We start from the raw sequence: 24017 nt of genomic DNA on the forward strand, positions 1-24017 counted from the left end.
TACAATATTTCACATAAAGCTTTTCAGGTTGTGATCAAAGTTCAACAACCTTATTAGGTATGTTTTCATAAACTATAACCTATGGTAGATATTGTTATCCAAGACTTCTTAAAGGTGCACTATGAATCAGCGCAATTTCATTTTTGTCTCAAATCGTAGACATCTCTCCTTGATCCACTAGCTGCCTGCCCCCTGAATACACTGTGAAAAAGATAAGATAAGATAGACTTTATTAATCCCACAGTGGGGAAAGTCCTGTGCTACAGCAGCTCAAAAGAAAATGTACACACCTCAGAATAACACAAACACACATTAAGTAGACATAGGAGAAAAAATATAAATTGAGTATAGGGAATGGAAAAATAGAATAGAATTAGTTATAATAATAATAATAATAATAATAATAATAATAATAAAAAAAGCCTGGTCTCGGGAGAAAACACAAGGGTCGTAAACGTCAAACAAACACTAGAGGCACAGGCTGTGCACCTAAATACAACAAACCACTCTAGCCAATCACAGACAAGATGGTTGAGGGAGGGGGTGGGGGTTAGTGACAGTTAGTCACTTAGTCATGACAGTTACGGAAACATGGGGGGAGGGGCGAGCTTGTTCTGTTTTGTTTGAAATTTCCTTGGAACGTCAACAGAAGTGACCATGCATAGTGCACCTTTAAAGTAAGGTGAATTCATGAAGGAGAATGAGCATGAAGAACATAAGAAAGAACTTTCTAAGGTCCAACTCTACCCACGATATGATACTGTTTTGTTAATGCCTTTGCAAGTTCATTCACCTTTTCTTATTATTTAGCAAAAGACAAATAAGTAACGTCATTGCTCTTACCTGTATGGCATCCTCAATGAATACGACAGCTTGTTGGATGTAGAGGTCCTCATCATCTGTGGACCGTGAGAGTGTGAGTAGGACCATCTGAACACTTCCAAAAGTACAATTAACCTAATCGTAACATACAATATGTCATCTGTGCTCTGAGCACTGTGATCTTCACTGTCCCAAATCCCAATGTGTTCCTTTACTCAGTAAATAACTTGTTCTCTGAGTAAACAGACAACAGAAACTGTCTGAGATATTGATGTCTGTAGAACTGGTTGGACTGGGAGCTGAGGTGGAAGTTAGTTCTTTCCATAAACTGTAAAAATAATGGACATAGCTTCCAGGTCTGAAAAGTGAAGCCAATGTTGAAGTGCCTTAAACCTGCATTCTATCTCATTTCCAGCAGGGGGCGACTCCACTGGCTCCAAAAAGAAGTCTGTTTCTATAAAAGTCTATGAGAAAATGACTACTACTACTTCTTACTTGATTTATTAACTCAATAAAAATGTTCATATTGAGTTTATGATGTTCATATAGTATATTATGGTTCCATTTATTTTTAAATTGACGATGAAGCAGGCAATGCTTTAGGGGCGTGGCTACACACTGACCTGACAATCAGGACAGAGGCTTAGCAATGCTGTATGGCACTGCGTACATTAAAATAGACCTGAACTTGTTTTTGGGGTGTTTTTGACTTTGACTGTGTGTTTTTTACTTCATCAGTTAACTGGAACATTTTGTTGTGTTCAGTAATCTGCCAAACAAGCTAGCTAGCAACCTCTAGCGTTAGCTGGTAACTTAAGGAAGAGTTTGCAGATTTTCTGTACTGCCGTACATACAGATGAATGGCAGCAGTAGTTTACCTGCCGGTATATCTCCGCTGGATGACTCGCTTCATTAAGTATTAATATTCGGCTACTTTCCCTAGCGTTTAGCGTTTAGCTTAGCACAGCGCCACTGCAACCATAAACAAGACTGGCTTGGCTTCCCCAGCTCCACCCTCTCGTCAACAATCCTCACATCCTGTTTCCAAAAACCAAGATGGCGAAGGCAAAATTGCCAAAGTCGAGGCTTCAAAACGGCAGTGCACAAACCAATGGGTGACGTCACTAAAGCTACGTCCACTATTTTTTTTTACAGTCTATGGTTCTTTCTTGACATGTTGGATTGGGAGCTGAGGTGAAAGTTATTTTTCTCTTGAGGCACCATTGGTAAATAAAGAACAGGAACTGGGATATAGCTGAGAGCTGTGGTACAAAATACAAACAAGACTATAGGTCTAAACCCCTGTTCCAGCATAATATCACACCAAATCGGCTATTTGTTAACAATTGTAAGATTTGGACAAAACTGTCAAGCAAACAATGTAGAGACTGGTTGAATGCGTGCTAGTACGAAATGCCGTTAAATAAAATAGAGTAGCATTGATCAGAACAGAATAGGGTGGAAGCTGTCAGAGACTCAGGCTTATACAGCTGTCATGTGATTATGTTTAATGAGTCTAACTTTTCCATCCAGCAGTTACATAGAGACAGACATGATGACTCAGTGCTGGCCAGCCACACTAGCATATTCACACACACACACACACACACACACACACACACACACACACACACACACACACACACACACACACACACACACACACACACACACACACACACACACACACACACACACACACACACACACACACACACACACACACACACACACACTTGGTGCTGCTGACTCAACCCTTCACAGCAGGATGTGTCATGGTGGTGGGTGCCACTGACAGGACAACACTTATAACGGCTGAAAGACCACACTAGCATATTCACACACACACACACACACACACACACACACACACACACACACACACACACACACACACACACACACACACACACACACACACACACCGCAGAGGATAAACAGGTGTGACCTGCACTTCGATCTCACACTTCTTGCAGCAGCCATCGAGAAACAGAATCTGTCAGAGAAAATGCTGCACTGAATGACTTTCAACACCACTGAGATTAATTACAAAACAATATTACAATAAATCCTTACAACATTAATGTTATCTATTAACATTTGTCATGTTTGAATTTAAGTGGCCAACCATATAGTATGACTGTAAATAAGACTTTATTTTGTTGTTTATGGAGTAACTTTAAACTAAATTTAAAGTAAAAAATGTATATAATATACAAATATTAAAGGGTAATTTTAGTATTTCCTTTTTAACCTTGAGTCTATTTCCCCATGCATTGGTGCCTTAGTGACTAATTTGAACAAAGGTCTTTGAAATTGGTCCAGTATTGAGCGAGAACTCTGTAACCGAGCTGCAATGTAATCCTACAGGGCAAATGTGTAACCAGAAACAGCTCTGAAATCGCCATCACCAAACTCACCAGCAGTGTTGGGCAAGTTACTTCCAAAATGTAATACATTATAGATAACTAGTTACTGTCATTTGAGAGTAATTCGTTATATTACAATATTACGGTCTCTGAATTGCATTACACTACTTTTGCGTTACTTTTGAGTTACTTTCACCAAAATACCAGCAGAAGTTTGACTTGGCAGGTAGCTTGTGAGTGTCACCACCGGATCAATAAAGTCTCCTCTTTATCCACTTTAATACATCATAGATTATTCATAATATTTTGTATAGTTAATACGAATATGCAAAATAACTAAAACTATAAAAATAGAGAAGTAAAACATACAATAGGCAAGTAGGAGAAAATGAAAATATTCAATTAAAAGTACCTTACAGTTGTATTGAAGTATGGCATAGTTACTTTACACGGCTGATAAAATGCAATGATATTTACGTGTAGCAAGCCTAAACATTAATTCCAGCTTGCTTCAACGCAGCGTAATAATAACTCCTGAAAATAATGTCCATCTCGCAAATGTATGTAAATGTCTCTGCAGTCATCTCAACCATCAAATACAGCAACGGGAAATAACACTCACAGACCTTTTTTTTTTTTTTTTTTTTTTACCTGTGAAGAAATGTTTTGCGGTGTTGGTGAATTCTTAAAACAACAAAACACCACTAAATGTTGCGTTAAAATGCGTTGGAACTCGCGTTACTGAGATTGTAATGGGTATAGTATTACTGAAATTTAATTAGTAATGCGTTATTTTACTGCGATGCAGCAAAAAGGAATACATTACTGTAATTGCGTTACTTTTGTAACGCGTTACTCCCAACACTGCTCACCAGACTCCATTTAAATAAACAGTACTTTTAGTGTGTAGAGAGTCAGCTTATTCCACATGTAAATGAGTGAATTAAGAGTTTATTTCAACCAAAGCAGAGAGTGTTGGAAAAGTGTGTGTGTGTGTGTGTGTGTGTGTGTGTGGGGGGGCGGGTGTTTCATTTTAAACAAAAAGGATGATTACTTACTCAAAGACTGTAGTTCCCATCAGTCACTATACATAAACATGGGAAAATAGGGTCCAGGTTGAAAAAAAACCTGAAGTTGCCCATCTCATGAGGTGCATGTCTAAAAGGGGGGCATCATTTACATTTCATATTGGTAATACTGTTAAATACATAGACATTATGAAAAAAAAATATTTCTTAGCTGTCTGCCACAGTGGTTTGATCGTTTTGTTTTTATGCTGGGTACAATCGGTTCCTGAAATCACTTACATCCTGTCAGCCGCATTCAATTATATGAGGTTCCACTCCTATCAGCTTCCAGACATCACAGTGTCAGGTCAGGTGACCTCGCAGGACAGTTTATGATGTACACTAAAGTGCTCATATTATGCTTTTTTTGGCTTTTTCCCTTTGCTTTATTGTGTTATATATCTTTTTTGTGCACGTTATGGATTTACAAAGTGAAAAAGCCCAAAGTCCACCCCAAAGAGACTTACCATCTCCAACAGAAAACACTGTTCACCAACTGCTCCAAACAGCTCTATTGTAGTCCAGCCTTTACTTCAAGACAAACGTGGTCACTTTGGAACACACGTTATAATTCTCGCCTAGCTGCTAGCGTGGCGCGCCCTCATACTCTGCTTCTGACTGGCTAGTAGTCCTTACCTAGCTACTGCGCATGTGCGACTCCCAACAAAGATGGGACGTGTGATGCCTCACTCTGTAGCTAAAACAGAGAGCTCAACACACAGGGTGAAAAGAGGAGCTGTACAACAAAAAATGTGTTTTTTTAAACCACATAAACCTATTCTGGTACAACCTCTAAATACAAATATGAACCTGAAAATGAGCAGAATATGAGCTCTTTAATACATACTTTAGTACATACCTGCAGCCCTTTTAAAGTCAAATGCCAAGAAACATAACATGAATAATGTTTCTGTTATAAACTGCTTGTTGCAGCACTATTATTATTACTTAAAATACCAGTGTTGGGAGTAACGCAGTAATAGAACGCATTACTAATTAAATTTTGGTAATACTATACCCGTTACAATCTCAGTAACGCGAGTTCCAACGCATTTTAACGCAACATTTAGTGGTGTTTTTTTTTAAGAATTCACCAACACTGCGAAACATTTCTTCACAGGTAAAAAAAAGAAGCTGTGAGAATTATTTCCCGTTGCTGTATTCGATGGTTGAGATGACTGCAGAGACAGATACATTTGCGAGATGGACATTATTTTCAGGAGTTATTACGCTGCGTTAAAGCAAGCTGTCCCGTCACTGTTCCCGTGGTCAGAGCCAGAGACGGTACGGACAGGTGACGGTTCGTCAGCACGGGCTGCTGACAGATAGAAACATGTTGGGAATTAATGTTTAGGCTTGTTACACGTAAATATCATTGCATTTTATCAGCCGTGGAAAGTAACTATGCCGTATTTCAATACAACTGTAAGGTACTTTTCTTAAAGTGCCCATATTATGAAAAAATCACTTTTTGGGGGATTTGGGGTGTTCTTTTGTGTCTCTGGTGCTTCCACACACATACAAACTTTGAAAAAAATCCATCCATGCTGTTTTTAGTGAGATACGGTTTCTGAATGTGTCCTGCCTTCAGTCTCCTAGTGAGCTGTTCAGAATCGGCTCAGAATGTGACGTCACAGTCAATCTATGACATGTAGCAAAGGGCCGCAGGTCGGAGTCAAAACCGGGCCCGCTGCATCGAGGAGTAAACCTCTATATATGGGCGCCTGCTCTACCAACTGAGCTATCCAGGCGCCCAACTGTAAGGTACTTTTAATTGAGTATTTTCATTTTCTCCTACTTGCCTACTGTACGTTTTACTCCTCTATTTGTGTAGCTTTAGTTACTTTGCATATTCATATTAATTATAAAAAATATTATGAATAATCTATGATGTATTAAAGTGAATAAAGAGGAGACTTTATTGATCCGGTGGTGAAATTCACAAGCTACCTGCCAACTCAAACTTCTGCTGTTATTTTGGTGAAAGTAACTCAAAAGTAATGCAAAAGTAGTGCAAAGCAATTCAGAGACAGTAATATTGTAATATAACGAATTACTCTCAAATGACAGTAAATAATAATCTATAATGTATTACATTTTGGAAGTAACTTGCCCAATACTGCTTAATACTATTGGAATTAAATATACACTCTCCATACTGTGTAGATAGAACTAACATCCTTCATATGCAGGAATAAAAACATATGCTTTTGTAAGCGCATTTTCACACTTGGTCTGTTTTATCCTTCATTTTGTCCCGATTTGATTCTTTCACGATACATGGGTGCCGATTCGATTTGTATTGTGATTCGATAGTGTTGAGTATTGCGATTTTCTTTTTCTTCTTTAACAAAATCAAATGTTGAATCATACACTTCTAGAGACAATATATCATGAAACATTTCTAAAAACTAATTGTTTTCTAAGAAGCACATCACAGTCTGACATTTATTTAATTTGTAAAGAAGAACATAACATGGATTTTTGGAGTTTTGCTGGAAACAGATTTGATGTATTTTTCCGTATAAACAAAAAATATTTAGATCAATCATTTGTCAAAAAAAAAAAAATAATAATTTAAAATTGATTCTGGGGAAAGAATCAATTTTAAAAATTGTCGAAAAAGAAATCATGATACGTAAAGGTTTCCCAGCCATACCTATTAGTAAGGGTGGGAATCACCAGGGCTCACGATACGATATTATTGTGATTTTAAACATATTGCCACATTCTGCGATATATTGTAACGTATTACCTTATTTTCCAACTTCAAATTTTTCCCAGTTTCAAATTATGTCCCCAAAAGGAAACGGTGTCAGCATCTGTTTTATCTAAAAAGATACATTTCTCTGTTTGTTCATCTCACTTTTTTTTTTTATAAATGTATATATTTATTAGGGGTGGGAATCACCAGAGGCCTCACGATATCATCACGATACTTATGTCACGATACTATTGCGATTTTAAACATATTGCCATATTCGGCGATATATTGCAATGTATTACCTTTTTTCCAACTTCAAATTTTTCCCAATTTCAAATGATGTCCCCAAAAGGAAAATTTTGTCAACTTGTGTTTTGTCTAAAAAGACACATTTCTCTGTCTGTTCATCTCACTTCAATTTTATTGCTGCAAAATGGGATTGTTAAGGAGACAAACTGACCAACACATATGTAATAATAGATTGATACTTGTCGTCTGTGTATAGATACAGTATTGCCTAGGGCTGGGGGTAAACAATTATTTATTAAATGATTAATCGGGCGATTTTTATCAATTAGTCGACTAATCTAACGACTAATTGGATGATTAATATAATGATTATTTTTCTGTTGCCCGATTAATAAAAACCATAATGTATCTCAAATAAGTACCAAAAAATTCTTAATAATATACTTTATTATTTTATGCACAGCAAAACATCTTCTGCTTTACACAAAATAAAATATATATATACAAAATACATTATACAAAATGAAAGGCTCTTTTAAAATACCAACATTACTCTCTTGTTCAAAATGTTCAAAGGTTGTAGTGCAAAAAAACACTGTGCATTGCACAGTATAGACATTCCTGAGAGTGGTTAACACAATATAAAATTCCTGTTTTCAGTTTTACAGTCCCAACATAAATCTCTCCTGTACAAACGATTAAAAAAAAATGCAGTGCAAAAACAAACACTGCAGTGCACAGTACAGACATTCCTGAGTGTGTTTAACACAATATAACAGTCCCACCATAAAACCTGGTGCACAATCAAACTGACTCTCTTAACTGCTATTCTGTAAGCTTACATGCTAATGAAGTGTGTGCAATATACTATATTGAGTTAACGCTAACTAACGTTAAGTCGTGACTCGTGAGTTAGCTAAAGTTAGACAGATAACGTTAAAAGCTACTGCAATCTGCTTGCTACCGTTAGCTAGATCTAGCAGCTGTGCACTTTTGTGGTGCTAGGCTAACCAACGCATCTTAGCTCTCTGTGCAGTTTGTTCGTTTTTGAATAGTAGCTAACGTTCACGTTAGCTACTATAGATAGCTGTGTTCTGCAGCCGTAAGCTAGCTACCATTCAAGCCAACATTAGATGATAACTAACGTTAGCTAAACACAGCTGTCTAGGCGCCAGTAGCTAGCTAACGTTAACGTTAGCTACTAACCTAGCACGAACAAACTGCACGGAGAGCTAGAGCTGGGCGATTTGTTTCCCTAAAAAAAATCTGTTATTTTTTTTATAAAAAACTCGATTTATGATTCAAGTCGATTTCCCCCCCCTTCCATTTAAAACAAAATAACTGCGAACTGTAAATATATTTTAAAAATATATATTTATTGTATTAATTATATTTAATTAAAGTGCATCAACATAAACAAAATTGCAAAGGTAAACCCTTTCTCTAACTGAAAAGTCACTGTGTAGTGTGCAACAAAGATTGTTAAACATCCAAATTATTTATACTGTATTTGGATTGAAAAAAAATTTGATTTTTTGAAAACATGAATCGATTTGACCTACCAACTCGATTTTTAAATCAAATAGATTTTTTTCCCAGCCCTACAGAGAGCTAAGATAGTTATCTAGCACCACCGAAGAATTCTGTGAGAAGGTTGCCGTTTCGTCCTCCATTCTGCAATGTTTTGGTCTCTCCCCTTTGTGCATATGTGAAAACTCCAAAAGGCACTCAGAACCCTCTGGAACAAACCGTACTCAGACCAAGTCCGTGTTGCGGTTCTCCTCACCTGTGCATTGTGAACAGGGGCAGGGGAGAGTTCTAGCCAGACCAGGCTCCTCTCCTTAACCTGTCTCTCTTAATTATGCTGTTATAGTTTTAGACTCCCGGGGGACTTCCTTTGACACACTGGGTTTCTCTCTCCTCTCTTTCCATCTGTGTGCATCCCTGTCCCAGAAATGCTTGTTACTAACCTAGCTCTGGGGAGCTTATTCCCCGGAGTCCTTATGGGTTTCTTTTGCCCAGCATGTTTCCTTGGATTAGGTTGGCACCTAAATCATGGTTGCAGCTATCCCGGTGGTCCTGCTCCGCACCCTGCTATGCCCTGTTACACCCTGCTACGCTCTGCAGTGCCCTGCTACGTCCTGCTACATCCTGCTATGCTCTGCTGTGCCCTGCTACGCCATGAACTACTATAAATACTATTTCTGGTCATTGTTCCATTGTCTTTATTATGACTATTATTGCCATTGTTCATCACACCCCCAACCGGCCCCGTCAGACACCGCCTACCAAGAGCCTGGGTCTGTCTGAGGTTTCTCCCTAAAAGGAAGTTTTTCTCACCACCCGAGGTTTCTTCCTAAAAGGACTTTTTCCTCGCCACTGTTGCACTGAATCCTTGCTCTTGGGGGAATTACTGGAATTGTTTGGTCTTTGTAAATTATAGTGTAGATAAGTGTCCTGAGACAGCTCTTGTTATGATTTGATACTATAAATAAAATTGAATTGAATTGAACACAACAAGCTTCAGGTTCTTCTCGCCTTTTGACCTGTATTTATTGTAGCCCTGAGCATCAGAGAAGAGAATAAATCAGCAGTTTACTTGTTACTTGGCAGTAAATGTACAGTGTAGGTTTCAATTTGTCTCTGAATAAATGCTGCAGCTCCTCCAAACCGAAATAAAGTTCCCGGGTTAACGCAACAAAACAAAAAGAGCCGCAGTAGCACGGGAAGAGCAGCAATCAGAAAAAGATTCCGACACCAGAAAGAGGATACGATAGGCCGGGGGAAGCCCGTCTACAAACCAATCGATGACAAGTATCGGGAGACGCCGCTCACAAATGTGATGACGACAGGACGTAGACATATCATGTAGAGTTCTTTAGTATGCTTGCATAACTGCAGTGTGAAACCACAACTAACCGGATCAAATGAATACAATGTAACAAAAACACGAACTTTGGTCTGGACCTTGGTTCGGGCTTTCAGGTGTGAAAAGTACGGTGGCCGACACGCCCTGCAACTTAAGAAAACACATGCAAATAGACAAAACACAAGCAAATTAAGAAAACAACTTCATTAATTTGACAACACATGTGCAGCATTCAGCAAACACGCTGCAAATACACGCAAGAGAGAGAGAGAGACGGGACACGTTCAATCTCAGAACGGGGTGCAACGGTGAGATCATAGACTGTAAATATTAAGTCTATGTTTGAGATAATAAGAAGAGCAAACTATAATTCTACACACGGCTCAAGAAGGGTCCGTGTACTTGGCGGCCAACGGATTTTCGTTTTGAAAGGAAAAAAACAAAAACAAAAAACGGCCAGTTTCCCAATTACCATTAGTAAATAGGAAAACAAAAAATGGAAAACAACCCATTATTCGTTTTTTGTTTTGATATTAAAAAACGGAAAACGAAAAACTATCTCGTTATCCGATTTTCTTTGATGTGTTTGTAGATGGAACTCGGAAATTAAATTTCAACAATTTAATTTTTTTTGCATTTGTTTTCGGGGGTTTGTGTGCTTTTCTTTTTGCATCGTTTTTTTATTTGCAGTGCGTTTGTGTATTTGGTTGTGTTAGTGTATTTGCAGCGCGTTTGCTGAATGCTGCACATGTGTTGTCAAATTAATGAAGTGGTTTTCTGAATTTGCTTGAGTTTTGTCTATTTGCATGTGTTTTCTTAAGTTGCAGAGGGTTTGCCCCTGTCCGTCCACCGTAGAAAAGGCCCTGAGAGGGATGCCTGGATAGCTCATCTGGTAGAGCGTGTGCCCCATGTACCAAGGCTCCGTCCCTGTCGCAGGTTCAACTCTGACCTGCTGCCCTTTGCTGCATGTCATTCCCTCTCTCTCCCCTTTCACATCTTCAGCTGTCCTGCATAATAAAGGCCTAAAATGCCCCAAAAAAGGGCTACATGTGAAAACACACTTATACTTGAATCAATTATACCAACCTGTCCTCATACTGAGGTTACCAGGTTTGCACATTGTCAAAACAATTAATAAAAAAGGTCAAAACATTGTCATAGCACTAAACAAATGGGGACTCTGGGCTGTATTGGTGTCTAGATCCCGAGCTAAAAAGGGCGCAACATTAAAATAAGATGGTCTTGTAGTTGTTGCCATGTGCGTTTTTCACTTTTGGAGCTATAGTAGTAGTTTCCCTCTTTTTCCAGTCTTTGTGCTAAGCTAGGCTAAAAAAATCCCAGGTCTATCGCTATACTGGGCACACAGACGTGAAACCCATCTTTTCCTCGGACTCTGTGTCATAAAGGGAAACAAGAGGATTTCCCCACACATCGCTCTGTTCCTTTCCATTGTCAACCTTCAAAACGTTCTTGTAATTGTTGCCTACTATCAGCATATAGACCCATCCCTATGAAAGTCCTCTAATAACACGTCGCGAACCTGATGTGACATTAGAATTCTATGAAACCTTAGTGGATCCGAACATAAAGTGCCTGACAGTGAGTGAAACCTTTCATCTGAGTCACAGGACACATCACTGCTGCTTTAACTCGATTAGCTTGTTAAGTTTAAAGAGCCAAACAAAGTGGAATACTCACTTCATTTATTACTCAGTTTACTGAGTGCCAGCTGGTGCTAGGCCCTATAGGTGGGGTGTCCTGCAATGTTGATAGGGACTAGTTTTTTAGTTAATAGGCTACTGTACTTACAGGCCTACTTTTATTTGAGTAAAGTCTTGAATATGCCTATAGGACTTTTGTTGCAGGACTTTTGCATTGCTGTGCTTGTACTAAAGCAGGGATCTTCAACAGGGGGTCCTGATACACCAACCCGATGGCCGACCGTCGGCAGAAAATTGGCAGTCGGACTGATCAGTCGGCTGATTTTGAAAGTGTTTTAAAAAATGAAAAAGTCCTAACATGAATCCAACATCGCAAATATAAATCCCCACTGCTTACTGGCCTATAGGTAAGTTATAGTCACTATAAGGTAGCCATCCACAGATACATTAATCATAAGGATTCACTGTGCTACATGTATGTTCAACATTAAAACATGATTTATAAAATCATATCAACAATTATTAGGCTATTTAATAGCTAGGGCTGGGCAATATATCAATATTATATTGATATCGTGATATGACACAAGTCTTATCTGTCCCTGGTTTAGCAATGGCTGGATTACAGTAAAGTGATGTCATTATTTGAATTTACCAGATTGTTCTAGATTTTCTATTATTTGCCTTTACCCACTTAGTTATTATATACACATTAATGATGATTATTTATCAAAAATCTCATTGTGTAAATATTTTTTGTAAGCACCAATTGTCAACCCTACAATATTGCCGCAATATCGAAATTGAGGTATTTGGTCAACAATATCATGATATTAGATTTTTTCCCATATTGCCCAGCTCTATTAATAGCTTAGTAGTCTACACAAAAAAGCTATGCATAAAGGCTTTAGGCCGCCCTTCACGTTATGGTAGGCCCAGTTTAATATACAACTTAATTTATACAATATACTGATGTGGTAGGGGGTCCCTGATCGGTCTCTCTTTCAGTTAAGAGGTCCTTGGCTTAAAAAACGTTGAAGACCCCTTTACTAAAGGCTCTGAATATTAATAAATAGTAGTAAATTTAATCAAGTACTGTACTTATAAGTACACATTCAAGGTACTTGTACTTTGACTTGAGTCTTTTCTTTTCATGCCACGTTCTACTGCTACATTTCAGAGAGAAATACTTTTTACTCCACTACATTCATCTGACAGCTTTAGTTACTAATTAGTTCATTACAAATTTAGATTTTTGCACACAAAACACAAACTACCCAACAATATGGCCTTTAATAAGTCCAGCTGAAATGGTTAAACCATTAAACACTGAGTTGATTGACAGTTTAATTGTTTGGATGTATTGTAGTTTATAAAATGTGAGTATTTTTCTGCATTAAGTAGGCTACTTTTATTTTTAATACTTTAAGTACATTTTCCTGACCCATACTTTTAAGTAAGTAACATTTTCAATGCAGGACTTTTACTTGTAACAGAGTGTGTACCAGTGTGGTAGCCCATTAGCAGGCTTCTTTTGCTTAAGTAAAGGATCTGTAATCTTCCTCCACTACTGTATTTGAGTAAAGTTTTGAATATGACTTTTCATGTACGATGACTTGTACTTGTTGTATTGCTATATAAAGATCAGAATAATCTTCTAATAATCTTTTTTTGTACCGAATAACAAACCCACCAGAGGAAAGCCCACCGACAAGAGAGTGTGCTAATCCACTTGCACTCACCTGTGTCCCCGCCGACCGTGCACAAGTCCCCGGCCACGGCGTACGACGTCCGTCTATTGCCCGAGGCCCCGCGGTCCTCTTCGCCCGTCGAGGAGCCATAGTCCCCGGACACTCCGTTCACACTCCCGGTCAGCAGACTGTCCGTTTCCATCCAGGAAATCAACAAGTTCTGTCCCAAGTTGTGTTTTCCGCTCCCCCGCTGGGAAAGTGAAAGTAAAAGCGTGGTAGGAGACGGGGTGAAATCTGCTCAGGTGGAACCGTGAAGCGGAGTTTAGTCCGTCTGCTCAGCCAGTGACAAACAAGTCAAAGAAAGCGTCAGTCACGGTTAGCTTCAAACAGCACAGCGAGGGAAGAGGAATGCGCTTTTAGGAAGACGCTGCTCTGCTCTGCTCCACCCTCCTGTCCTGTCCTCAAGTATCACTTTACACTTTAAAAACACACACTCCACCTACAGCGCAGTGTACCGTGCTGCAGTCTACAGCGAGAGAAGCGGGAAGATAGGCTCTCTGGTAGTGATGACATGAGAAGGGCCAAGCAAGCAGTAGGTAGATAGAAAACGTAAAAAAATATATACATTTTTTATAAATGTATATATTTATTAGGGGTGGGAATCACCAGAGGCCTCACGATATCATCACGATACTTATGTCACGATACTATTGCGATTTTAAACATTGCCATATTCGGCGATATATTGCAATGTATTACCTTTTTTCCAACTTCAAATTTTTCCCAATTTCAAATGATGTCCCCAAAATGAAAATTTTGTCAACTTGTGTTTTGTCTAAAAAGACACATTTCTCTGTCTGTTCATCTCACTTCAATTTTATGGCTGCAAAATGGGACTGTCAAGCAGACAGACTGACCAACACATATATCATAAAAGATTGATACTTGGCATCTGTGTATCGATACAGTATTGCCATGAAAAATATCGCGTTACTATGCTGTATCGATTTTTTCCCCCACCCCTAATATATATATATGCATATACTGTACAGATGGCTATAAGCAGGGTCGCTTCAACGGGCCCGGGACCCCCCGTCATGTTCTTGTGTAGGGAGCTGTCAGGTAGGGCAGTGGTTCTCAAACTTTTTTCAATAATCTACCCCTTTTGAATTGTTTCTTTAAGCTATAAGGACCAGCGCTAATCATTTTCGTGTATATTAAACCGAAACAGTACAGCGCTGTCAGAGATGGATTTACTAAACAACAGCCTTGGAACTGAAAAAAACAACATTTAAATGCTAATGAGAAAAAGAGACAAAAACTGTAAAAAAGACAAAAACTTGGAAAAAGATGGTAGAAAGAAGGAAGGAAGTAAGGTCAAAATAGTGTCAAAAACTTCAAAAACAGTGACATAAGAAGAAAAAAACTTGTAAAAAGTAGGACAGTATAGGAAGGAAGGCAAGATTAGGTCCAAAGAAGGTGACACAAATGTCACATTTTTGGTTTAGGAAAAAAAGAATTCGACATAGAGAGGAACAATGTTCTGGACAACAGCCTTGTAACTATTAAACATTTTGTTAAATAACTCACATACCCCCTGCAGTCCTCCAAAGTACCCCTAGAAACACTGAGGTAGGGTATGTGGAAGCCCAATGCCGACAGAAAAATAAAAAAAATATGAAATGTTTGGAATGATAAAAAATAAAAAACACTCACTGTATGTCAAAATAATCACATATTGACTTAAAGTTGACTTTTAAAGTCATAAGCAGGCTAGGCTATTGCAATGTCAGAATGATGCAGAGATGTTCACAAGTCATTTTTTGGAAGTCCAAGTCGAGTCTCAAGTCTTTGAGGGGCAAGTCCAAGTCGAGTCTCAAGTCTCTGGCCATCTTCTCTGGATACAACTATAAAGATACAATGTGCCTGTTCCCAGCATTAGCACAAGGCTTTGCGATGGTTAGCTCGTTACCTGTGACGATACATGCTAAATGTAACGTCTCTTTCACATTAGGAAGCGACTGACCTGTCTGGGTGCGTTTGGAGATGCCTGATGAAGTTCAGGGGACATGCAGCTCGTCATACGTTTCCCCAACGTATGCGCCAATAAAGGAAAATAGAAATACATGAATACATTTAGATTTAAAAAGCAATGAATTGCATGAAAACAGGTTGTTGACGAGTCTCGAAGCTCGAGTCAAGTCTGAAGTCTTTTGGGTCGAGTCGCAAGTCACGTCTGAAGTCAGCGGTTTGTGTGACTTAAGCGCGACTCGAGTCCCCCATCTCTGTGATGATGACACTCCGAGGGTGTTTTCACGCTTAGTCGGTTTGCAGTTAGTTAATGAGTTTGTAAACTTGACGCAATTTCCCCTTTGTTCAGTTTCATTTCACACCTAAAATCTAAGCGAACTTTAATGCCTCATTAGTAATTGCGTGGTTTGTAATGACACACTAGAACATCCTCTTTTTGGTCAGATGTGTCTGGGGCAAGGGCAAGACAGTAAATACAGGAAGAAGGTCCTGTGTTCTGGAGGAGTGCATATTTCTTGCATTTCCATGGTAAAACCAGCTCATTTAATTCGACTAATACAACATTGTTTCGCGAGCGACGTAACTACGTCTGCTCCTGGTCACTGAGACTTTGCTCGGCCAACGTGGCACCATGACTTTGCGTAAACATACACGCCACTTTCCTAAAGCCAAATGGCGTGTTATCTGTACGCATTTTGAGCATACACACCACGTGGCGTCGCCAAATTGCTTGTTATCGCGAGAACATCGTCACACGCCTGTAAAAAAAAGAAAAAAAATAGTTGGGTTTAGGAAAAAACACTGGGAAAGGCTTTAGTGACACAAAAAAACGACAAAACACGGAAAAGAGCGACAAAAACACGCTTAGGAAAACAAACGGTTGGGTTTAGGAAAGAAACATTGGGGAAGGCTTTAAATTAAAAAAAAGAAAAATGGCTGAAAATCGGGACGCAGGACGTGAAACCTCCCTCCGTGGACTACGGCGAAAATTCACTCGTAATGTAGGTCAATGGCGGGCGAATTGCGTTGATAAACACGCTAAAAAGTGATTATGCGTCTTGATAACACGCTAAAATGGCATACGAATTGGCGTGTCATACATTCCCCACTTTATGAGATCAGTCTGGCTCTGCTCTGACGGTGTCTGTCTCAAACTTAAGCGGTGGCTGGTTGGACCACGGAGGTGCGAGTGCCGCAGTCTCTTTCTGTGCGAGAAACGCTGCGAGCTGCTACAGTTTGGCTGCCCTGCTGTGTAGCAGATTGCAAAGCACACCGGACTACAGGAGCCATTAGCTCAGACTCAGGAGTACACAGTTGGGTCGGTTCGAGGTCGGATCATGACCTCACCACAAACCATCTGCTCCAGAGTTCGTTTTGAAAGCGTACGGGCGCTTGTTTGGTCCTTTTGGTGCTTTTTGGCCTGCAGCCGAGTGCGAATGCCGCATTGCCAAAACGAACAATACCAAGGGGGGAAACTATACTATACTATAAAAATACTCTGGTGCTTAACAGACCTTTTTTAACAGCAGACAGTTTTGACTTGTCATAGTAGGAAAAGCACAATTGAAGTTGATAACCTTAACGATGGCTCAATTCCATCAAGTGTCCCAGTAAGCTATTTCAGTGAGTCAGCATGCAAAATACCAGGACCTCTCCTAAGTGGAATGCAGCCATCATTAATGGTTTAATACCAGGACCTCTCCTAAGTGGAATGCAGCCATCATTAATGGGTTTGAATACACCTGTGCTTTTCCTACCATGACATGTCAACATGTCTGCCGTGAAAAAGGTCTATGAGGCAGGTGTGAAAGCCCCCTGAGTCAGGCAGTTTTAGGCCAAGATTATGAGATCAAGTCAAAATTTTGAGTATGTCAAACCTTTCACTGTTCATCTCATTGTTTAGAATCAGAATTTTGACTGATTTCAACATTTTTACATTAAAAATAGAGCTACAACCAATGACTATGGACCGTTGATTAATCTGACCACAACTGTTTGAAATCAAGATAACACATTGAATGAATGTAAGAAAAAAAAACACTTATATGTAGATAGTGGTAGATATACAAACACAGTACTAAAGATGAAACTTTATTTCCAGAAAACCCTCAAGCTCTTCCAACCCTTCCCATACATGCTGTCTCACCAACTACAACGTATTCTCATGAACAGGTTTGTATGATACCATAAACATAAAACAGGAAGTACAGCCTCACAGAGCCGCTTGTTATAGGCTTGCCCTAAACAAAAAATATATACTATCTTCAATCCTATTTATGATTTACGCCTAAATAGTTTGAGGCACCAACTGTTATATAGTCTACCTCAAAGGACATACGTTGCTGGGATAAAGCCTGGCACATAACTGGGCTTAGTGCTGCCCAGGACGATTCTGATTGGTTTACAGAAATGCAAACAAGACAAATAGATTTTTCCTCCTATCCCAGGATAGACAACACATTCTCACTCCCATCGCGTAAAATACGGATGCTCGGTCAGGTGCCTATGGCGTTGGTATTAACGCTAAAAGTCTCCTTTGGCGTCATATCTAAACGAGCTTTATCTAAACGCGATTGGTCGGGACTATTGGGGTCACTTTTGACGCAGTTAGGTTAAGGAAAAGGTCGTGGGTGGGCTTACGTTTCCATGACACGCGGGACAAGAACGGGACAGTTGGGTTTAGGAAAAGAAGAACGGGACTGTTGGGTTTAGGAAAAGAAGAACGGGACTGTTGGGTTTAGGAAAAGAAGAACGGGACGGTTGGGTTTAGTAAAAGAAGAACGGGACGGTTGGGTTTAGTAAAAGAAGAACGGGACGGTTGGGTTTAGGAAAAGAAGAACGGGACGGTTGGGTTTAGTAAAAGAAGAACGGGACTGTTCTGTAAAGGGAAAGTCCTTAACATGCAGTAAAAATGTCCCTGTCAGTGTTTTTTTGTATTCTATCTTACGTATCTGGATTAATATTCCTGCTGCATTCATGTGTGTGTTGCATTTTAATGCTGTGGATGTTTGGAGTTGCTATTTAATTTTACGTGCTTTATATACGGTTGGGTAGTTTCATCTACAGCAGGGCATCATATGCTATAACATCACAGGCCCTATTTTAACGATCTAAGTGCACGGCGTGAAGTGTGTGGCGCGGGTGCGTTTAAGGTGCGTCCAAATCCACTTTTGGTAGTTTGATGGCGGAAAAAAGGGTCGGTGCGCCGGGCGCATGGTTCTAAAGGGTTGTACTTAGTGTCTTCATTAATTCATAGGTGTGTTTTGGGCGTAACCAGCAATAAACCAATCAGATTGTCATCTCCCGTTCCCTTTAAAAGCCAGGCGCGTTTGGACCTTGGCGCATTGCTATTATGATGGCGGATTTGCACTGTAATATTTTTATTTGTAATCTTTTGCATGTTTGTGTGCTGCTGCGCTTCCCTGTGTGTGTGTGTGTGTGTGTGTGTGTATTTTACTAATTTGCTGTTAAAATAACAATGAAATGCTGCGCTATTGACTTCAGACCAGGTTTTTGTTGGTCACTGGCGCGATCACTTCCCGCTGCCTCAAGATAGCAATACGCCCAGAATGCACCTGAACACACCTCCCTGTAAGACCAGCACGCCCATGGGCGCACAGATGGGCGCAGGTGCATTTGCTGTTTAAATGACGCGGGTGCTGGATGGGAAATTGACAACTGCGTCGGTCTTAAACTAGCTAAGACACTTGCGTCGGGTGCAAGATAGGGCCCATGTGTTTGTAGTGTCGCTGTCCTGTGAGAACCACGTCTTTTTAAAAAGTTTTAAAACTTTCCATTGTGTCAGAAAAAAAACAAACAGCACATTCATCTGACTTTTTGACAAACATTCAACATCGACACATCTGGCGATACATGGTCTTCACTGGACAGGAAGGGGGGTGGAAAACTGAAAAGTAACTAAAGCCGTCAGACAAATGTAGCGGAGTAAAAGTATAAAGTAGAAAAAAAAAAAAAACACTCCAGATTAGTATAATAACCTCAAATATGTACTTGCATGCAGCACTTAAGTAAATGTACTTCGTTACATCCCACCACTGGGTAGAACAAAGGTTCTATAGAGTCCCAGAAAAGTAATTCTGTCCCCTGCTTGGCCCTGCGCTTGCAAACACAGTACAACGTATTTGGCTTGACTGAAAGCTACACAAAATCACCAAATAATATATGATCTTTTTGATCTCACAGTTGGGATGGGTAATGACAGGACACTGAAGACCTCAGGTTCCTATTGCCGTGGGGTGTTTGCCGTCTCCTGGGACACCTGTGGGAAAGGAAAAGAAACATGGAAACAACTTTATAAAGATCTTTACTCAGCCAACTTTAAAATTAGAGATGGTCTGATACCATTTTTGCTTCCAGATACCGATAGAACTTGCATATTGGTCGATACCGAGTACCGATCCGATACCAGTGTGTCATATATTTTATTATGTTTTAACAGCTGTAAACTACTATCCCTGTATGGATGGGATATGACTTCTATCTTCACTGTATGGCCTGGCTCAGGATTAACTTTTTGTGAAACATGAACAAACACAAACAATGAATGCTACATAACCTTCTTTTTTTCCCAGTTTGACAGTCAGTCATAGTGGAAAAAGAACATAAATAAACTACTTTTAAAGTAGATTTTCTTTTGGGCTAAATTACGTGGTATTGGATCTGTGCTTAAACTCCATTTTTTTTCCCCGATACAGATACCAGCATTTTAGGCGGTATCGGAGGCTTTGCCAACACTGGTATCGGTATCGGAAACAGCTCTAGGTAAAAGCCCAGCTCTACCAAACACTATAGACGACTATCCTCATTCACAGTTCATTGCTGTACAGTATGTCTACATTATTGTCCTTTCCTCTGTCATGTTGTACTTTCCTGTTTAGCTCACATTCTAACATAGCCTGGTCCTACCAAACTCTCGTACCTTTCATTTGTACAAAGTGTCTGGCCACTCTCCATTAACAAGTGTTAACTTGCTTGAAGGCGGGTACTCGGTTGAAGTTTAAAACTATTGGCTCTGCCCAGAGCCACTCTGGATCTGCCATAACCAATCGCTAATGTTTGGTCGTGACGTCAGCTCAGCATCGCTAGCGTTTGCCTTTGCCAACTCCTTCACCACCAACGGAGCGAGCTGGAAAATCTAACTTTTCCCGAACCCCGTGGGGAGGAGGGGCCACGACATCATGGCCACCAACACAACTCGGCAGATTGTTCTTGCTCGTGCTTTAACTTCTGGATATTCGGCACCGTTGCCACAACGGACTGAACGGCTTCGCTCGCATCTTTCTCCGCCGCCATTACGGAACTACAACTCAAACTAGCGCACAACCTCAACGTCATCGTTCTCAGCCACTCCCTCTGTTCGCTGATTGGACCGGTAAAGATTGGCCAGAGAACACCCGCGAATATACCGCAAACCCAGACGACGTACTGAAGGAAAATGAAAATTGAGCGGAAGTACGTAAGAGGGCGGGGCCAGGCTAATTCTAACATGCGAATGAAGTGAAAGGGAAGTTGCTGCCATATTTCTACCTGGTCGATGCACCTGAACTGCCAGGTCCAGCGAGTGTTATAGAGGAAAGGTCGGAGGTCAAAGCGGTTGTCATCGGGGCTGTAGCTCTCGGCGTGGTAGGACGGCGTCACCGTGGTCATCTTGTGGCGGTTCATGGAGTACATGCGGAAGAAGTGCTTCACCTTCTGGGCAACCTGAAGAAAGAAGACGATACACTGTTAATTTTAGGTAAAGGTCTCGCTATCGGCTGCTAAATCATAGACTGTAAAAATAATGGACGAAGCTTCCGTGTCTGAAAAGTGAAACCAATGTGGAAGCTCCTTAAAGCTGCATTCTATCTCATTTCCAGCAGGCGCCGACTCCACTGTTTGCAAAAAAAAGTGTCAGTTTCTATAGAAGTCTATGGGGAAATGAGCCTCCTTCTCACTTGATTTATTACCTCAGTAAACATTTTCATAATGAGTTTATGGCCTCAATCGCTATTTTCAAGTCTTCTTCAACACAGCATGACGTTCAACATTTTGTAAATTATGGTCCCATTCATTTTAAAATAGACGATAAAGCAGGGGATGCTTTAGGGGCGTGGCTTCACGTCACCTACACACTGACCAATCAGGACAGAAGCTTACGTAGCAATGCTAACCATGGTTTGTGGACATTAAAATAGTTAAAAAAAATTAAAAGAAATCTCTGAGTCTTTTGACGCAGACTTTCACTATGTGTTTATTGCGCCAGTTGATATCGCGATGACGATAAAAAAACGATATCTAGTGCAGCCCTAATAGACATAACACACTTGTTTGTCAATATTAACAGAACAGATCCACTATGTAGAGATTATCAACCTATATTGTTTCAAAGCCCCTTACAGATACAGCATTACACGCTTAGCAGACTGGCATAAAAATATCCCACACTGTGAAGGAGTTAACTGACCTCTGTGGGTGAGAGCGCATCCTTCCACATGTGAATGAGTTTACAGAACATACTGAAGGGGCCGCACTTGGAGATCTTCCTCAGTCGTCCAATCACAGATAACTCAGAGTAGGTCATCCCCATGTCTGCCTGAGGACGGACGTGTCAGGTGGTTAGACAAAGATGGATGAAATTAAGAAAAGGAGGATGAGAAATGAAGCAAATGCCGGCTCATGATCCTATGTGCAGAGTCTGACATACATAACTACAGTAGGTGTTCCCTACCATTATAGGAGCAGCACCCAAGCCGTTTTAGGCAGCACCCAAGCCGAATAAAATCAATGTGAGCATCAAAACTAACTAAATGTTAGCTACTCAGAAATACTCAGATCTAATGATAGTTGGACTTCTTTAGCAAGTTTTGTCTTTACGTTTTTTTTTTTATTTATTTATTATCTGCTTTAGCTTTTCCAACGTTTTAGACACAGATACGGTAATAATAATAGTCCAAAATGATGTCAAATTGCAATCTTTGAAATTGAAAAACATCACATTTTCTTGAGGGAGGACCCCTAAAACCTCTCCGCCAAAGATGCGCACCAAAGTCTTCGACAAACCTGGAAAACACTGCACATGACGCTAAAAACTAAATAAATAAATAAATCTACATGTCCAGGTCATCGGGCCGTCCAGGTGATGATCCTTGTAGAGGACATAGAAATAAACAGCTTTTTTTTCTTGTACTGCAGGGTAGCTAGTTGGCCACTGTATCAACAATACAGTATTGCAATGCTTCCCATAACAAACTACATCAACAAGAAGGAAGAGCTTAGACTTGTGCATTATGTATGTGTCATTTTAAACAGAAGGATCGACTTTGGAATAGCCTTTAAGCCTGGAACCAAGCCAACCAGCTACGAGATCAATGGTGACAATAAAATATTTGATATGGCTCAAAAAGAACATTTTGAAAACGCCAAAAAAGGCAAAGGTACAAAACTGTGTAGAGAAACTATCATAGACTTCAATGGCAGCAGCTAGCTGTAGCCGTTCTCGGATGCGGTAAACATTTCCATGTTAACCACAACTTCCACGCTGTAACGCTTAGGATTGTGGGTAGTGTAGTACTGCTCCATAAGATCGTGAATTAAACCTGTTTTTCTTTACAAAGGTTGATTTTATACGGACTCATGGCTTCTACACGTGCAGAAATCTTAGTTTCAAATCTCACCGCTCAGGGGTCAGTCTACCTCGGATGGTTTAGACCAGGAGTCTTCAACGTTTTTTAAGCCAAGGACCCCTTAACTAAAAGAGAGACAGAGCAGGGACCCCCTACTACATATATTGTATACAATTTAAGGGATACGCCACCGTTTGTTGAAATAGGGCTTATCATGGTCTCCCCTGGCTGTAGATAGGTGGGCCAACGCATTTTTTGTGCATGCATTGTTTTGGTCTGGTGCAACACCGGCAGCGCCACCGCTAGTTAGCTTAGCATTGTGAATGGAATCCTGTGTTGCCGGTTAGCATGTTGTGAGTAAGTGAGCCAACAAAAGACAAAAAAAACAACCTAATTACTTGCACTGAGAGAAAAAATGTGTTGGCTCACCTATCTACAGCTAGGGGAGACCATGATAACCCCTATTTCAACAAATGGTGGTGTATTCCTTAAAGTTGCATATTAAACTGGGCATACAATAACCTATATATACATCTTTTTTGCATAGAATACCAAGCTATTAAAACAATAATTGTTGGCATGATTCTATAAATCATCTTTTAATGTTAAACATACACGTGGCACAAGAATTTTAGGATTACCTGTATCTTCGGAGGGCTATCTTAGTGACTACCTTACCAATAGGCCAGTGAGCCTATCATCAGTGGGGATTTATATTTGCTAATAATATGTTAGAATTATGTTAAGACATTTTAATTTATGAAAAAAAGTTTTTGACAATAATTTGGAGGCCCCCCTGCAGTGACTCTGAGGACCCCCTGTTGAAGATCTCTGGTTTAGACATTATGGTTTATATCCTTATGGAGAAAATGAACTGTATTTTTACTTCCAGACCCACACTGTTGAGCTCTATAAAGAGCAGGGCGGCTAAC

At 40.0% G+C, this 24017-nt stretch overlaps 2 protein-coding genes across 5 annotated transcripts in view; both read right to left on the reverse strand.

Moving 5' to 3' along the window:
• The window catches only part of tpcn2 (two pore segment channel 2), a 48826-nt gene extending 34942 nt beyond the window's left edge, over positions 1 to 13884 (reverse strand). Inside the window, exons 1-2 of the mRNA XM_028584223.1 lie at positions 13484 to 13884; positions 844 to 899 (exon numbers count right to left, since the gene is read on the reverse strand). Of these exons, the coding sequence (XP_028440024.1) occupies positions 844 to 899; positions 13484 to 13634 (207 nt within the window). The 5' untranslated portion in view covers positions 13635 to 13884. The remainder of the gene's footprint in view (positions 1 to 843; positions 900 to 13483) is intronic.
• A 5595-nt stretch (positions 13885 to 19479) lies between these two features.
• nadsyn1 (NAD synthetase 1) overlaps positions 19480 to 24017 on the reverse strand; it is a 33016-nt gene continuing 28478 nt past the window's right edge. For all 4 annotated transcript variants that reach the window (XM_028579274.1, XM_028579268.1, XM_028579281.1 and 1 more), the window contains 3 exons: positions 21927 to 22055; positions 21011 to 21184; positions 19480 to 19742 (listed from right to left, as the gene is read on the reverse strand). In XM_028579274.1, the coding sequence (XP_028435075.1) occupies positions 19707 to 19742; positions 21011 to 21184; positions 21927 to 22055 (339 nt within the window). In that variant the 3' untranslated portion in view covers positions 19480 to 19706. The remainder of the gene's footprint in view (positions 19743 to 21010; positions 21185 to 21926; positions 22056 to 24017) is intronic.

The sequence above is a fragment of the Perca flavescens genome, chromosome 1 (assembly GCF_004354835.1).
Source record: "Perca flavescens isolate YP-PL-M2 chromosome 1, PFLA_1.0, whole genome shotgun sequence".
Taxonomy (NCBI): domain Eukaryota; kingdom Metazoa; phylum Chordata; class Actinopteri; order Perciformes; family Percidae; genus Perca; species Perca flavescens.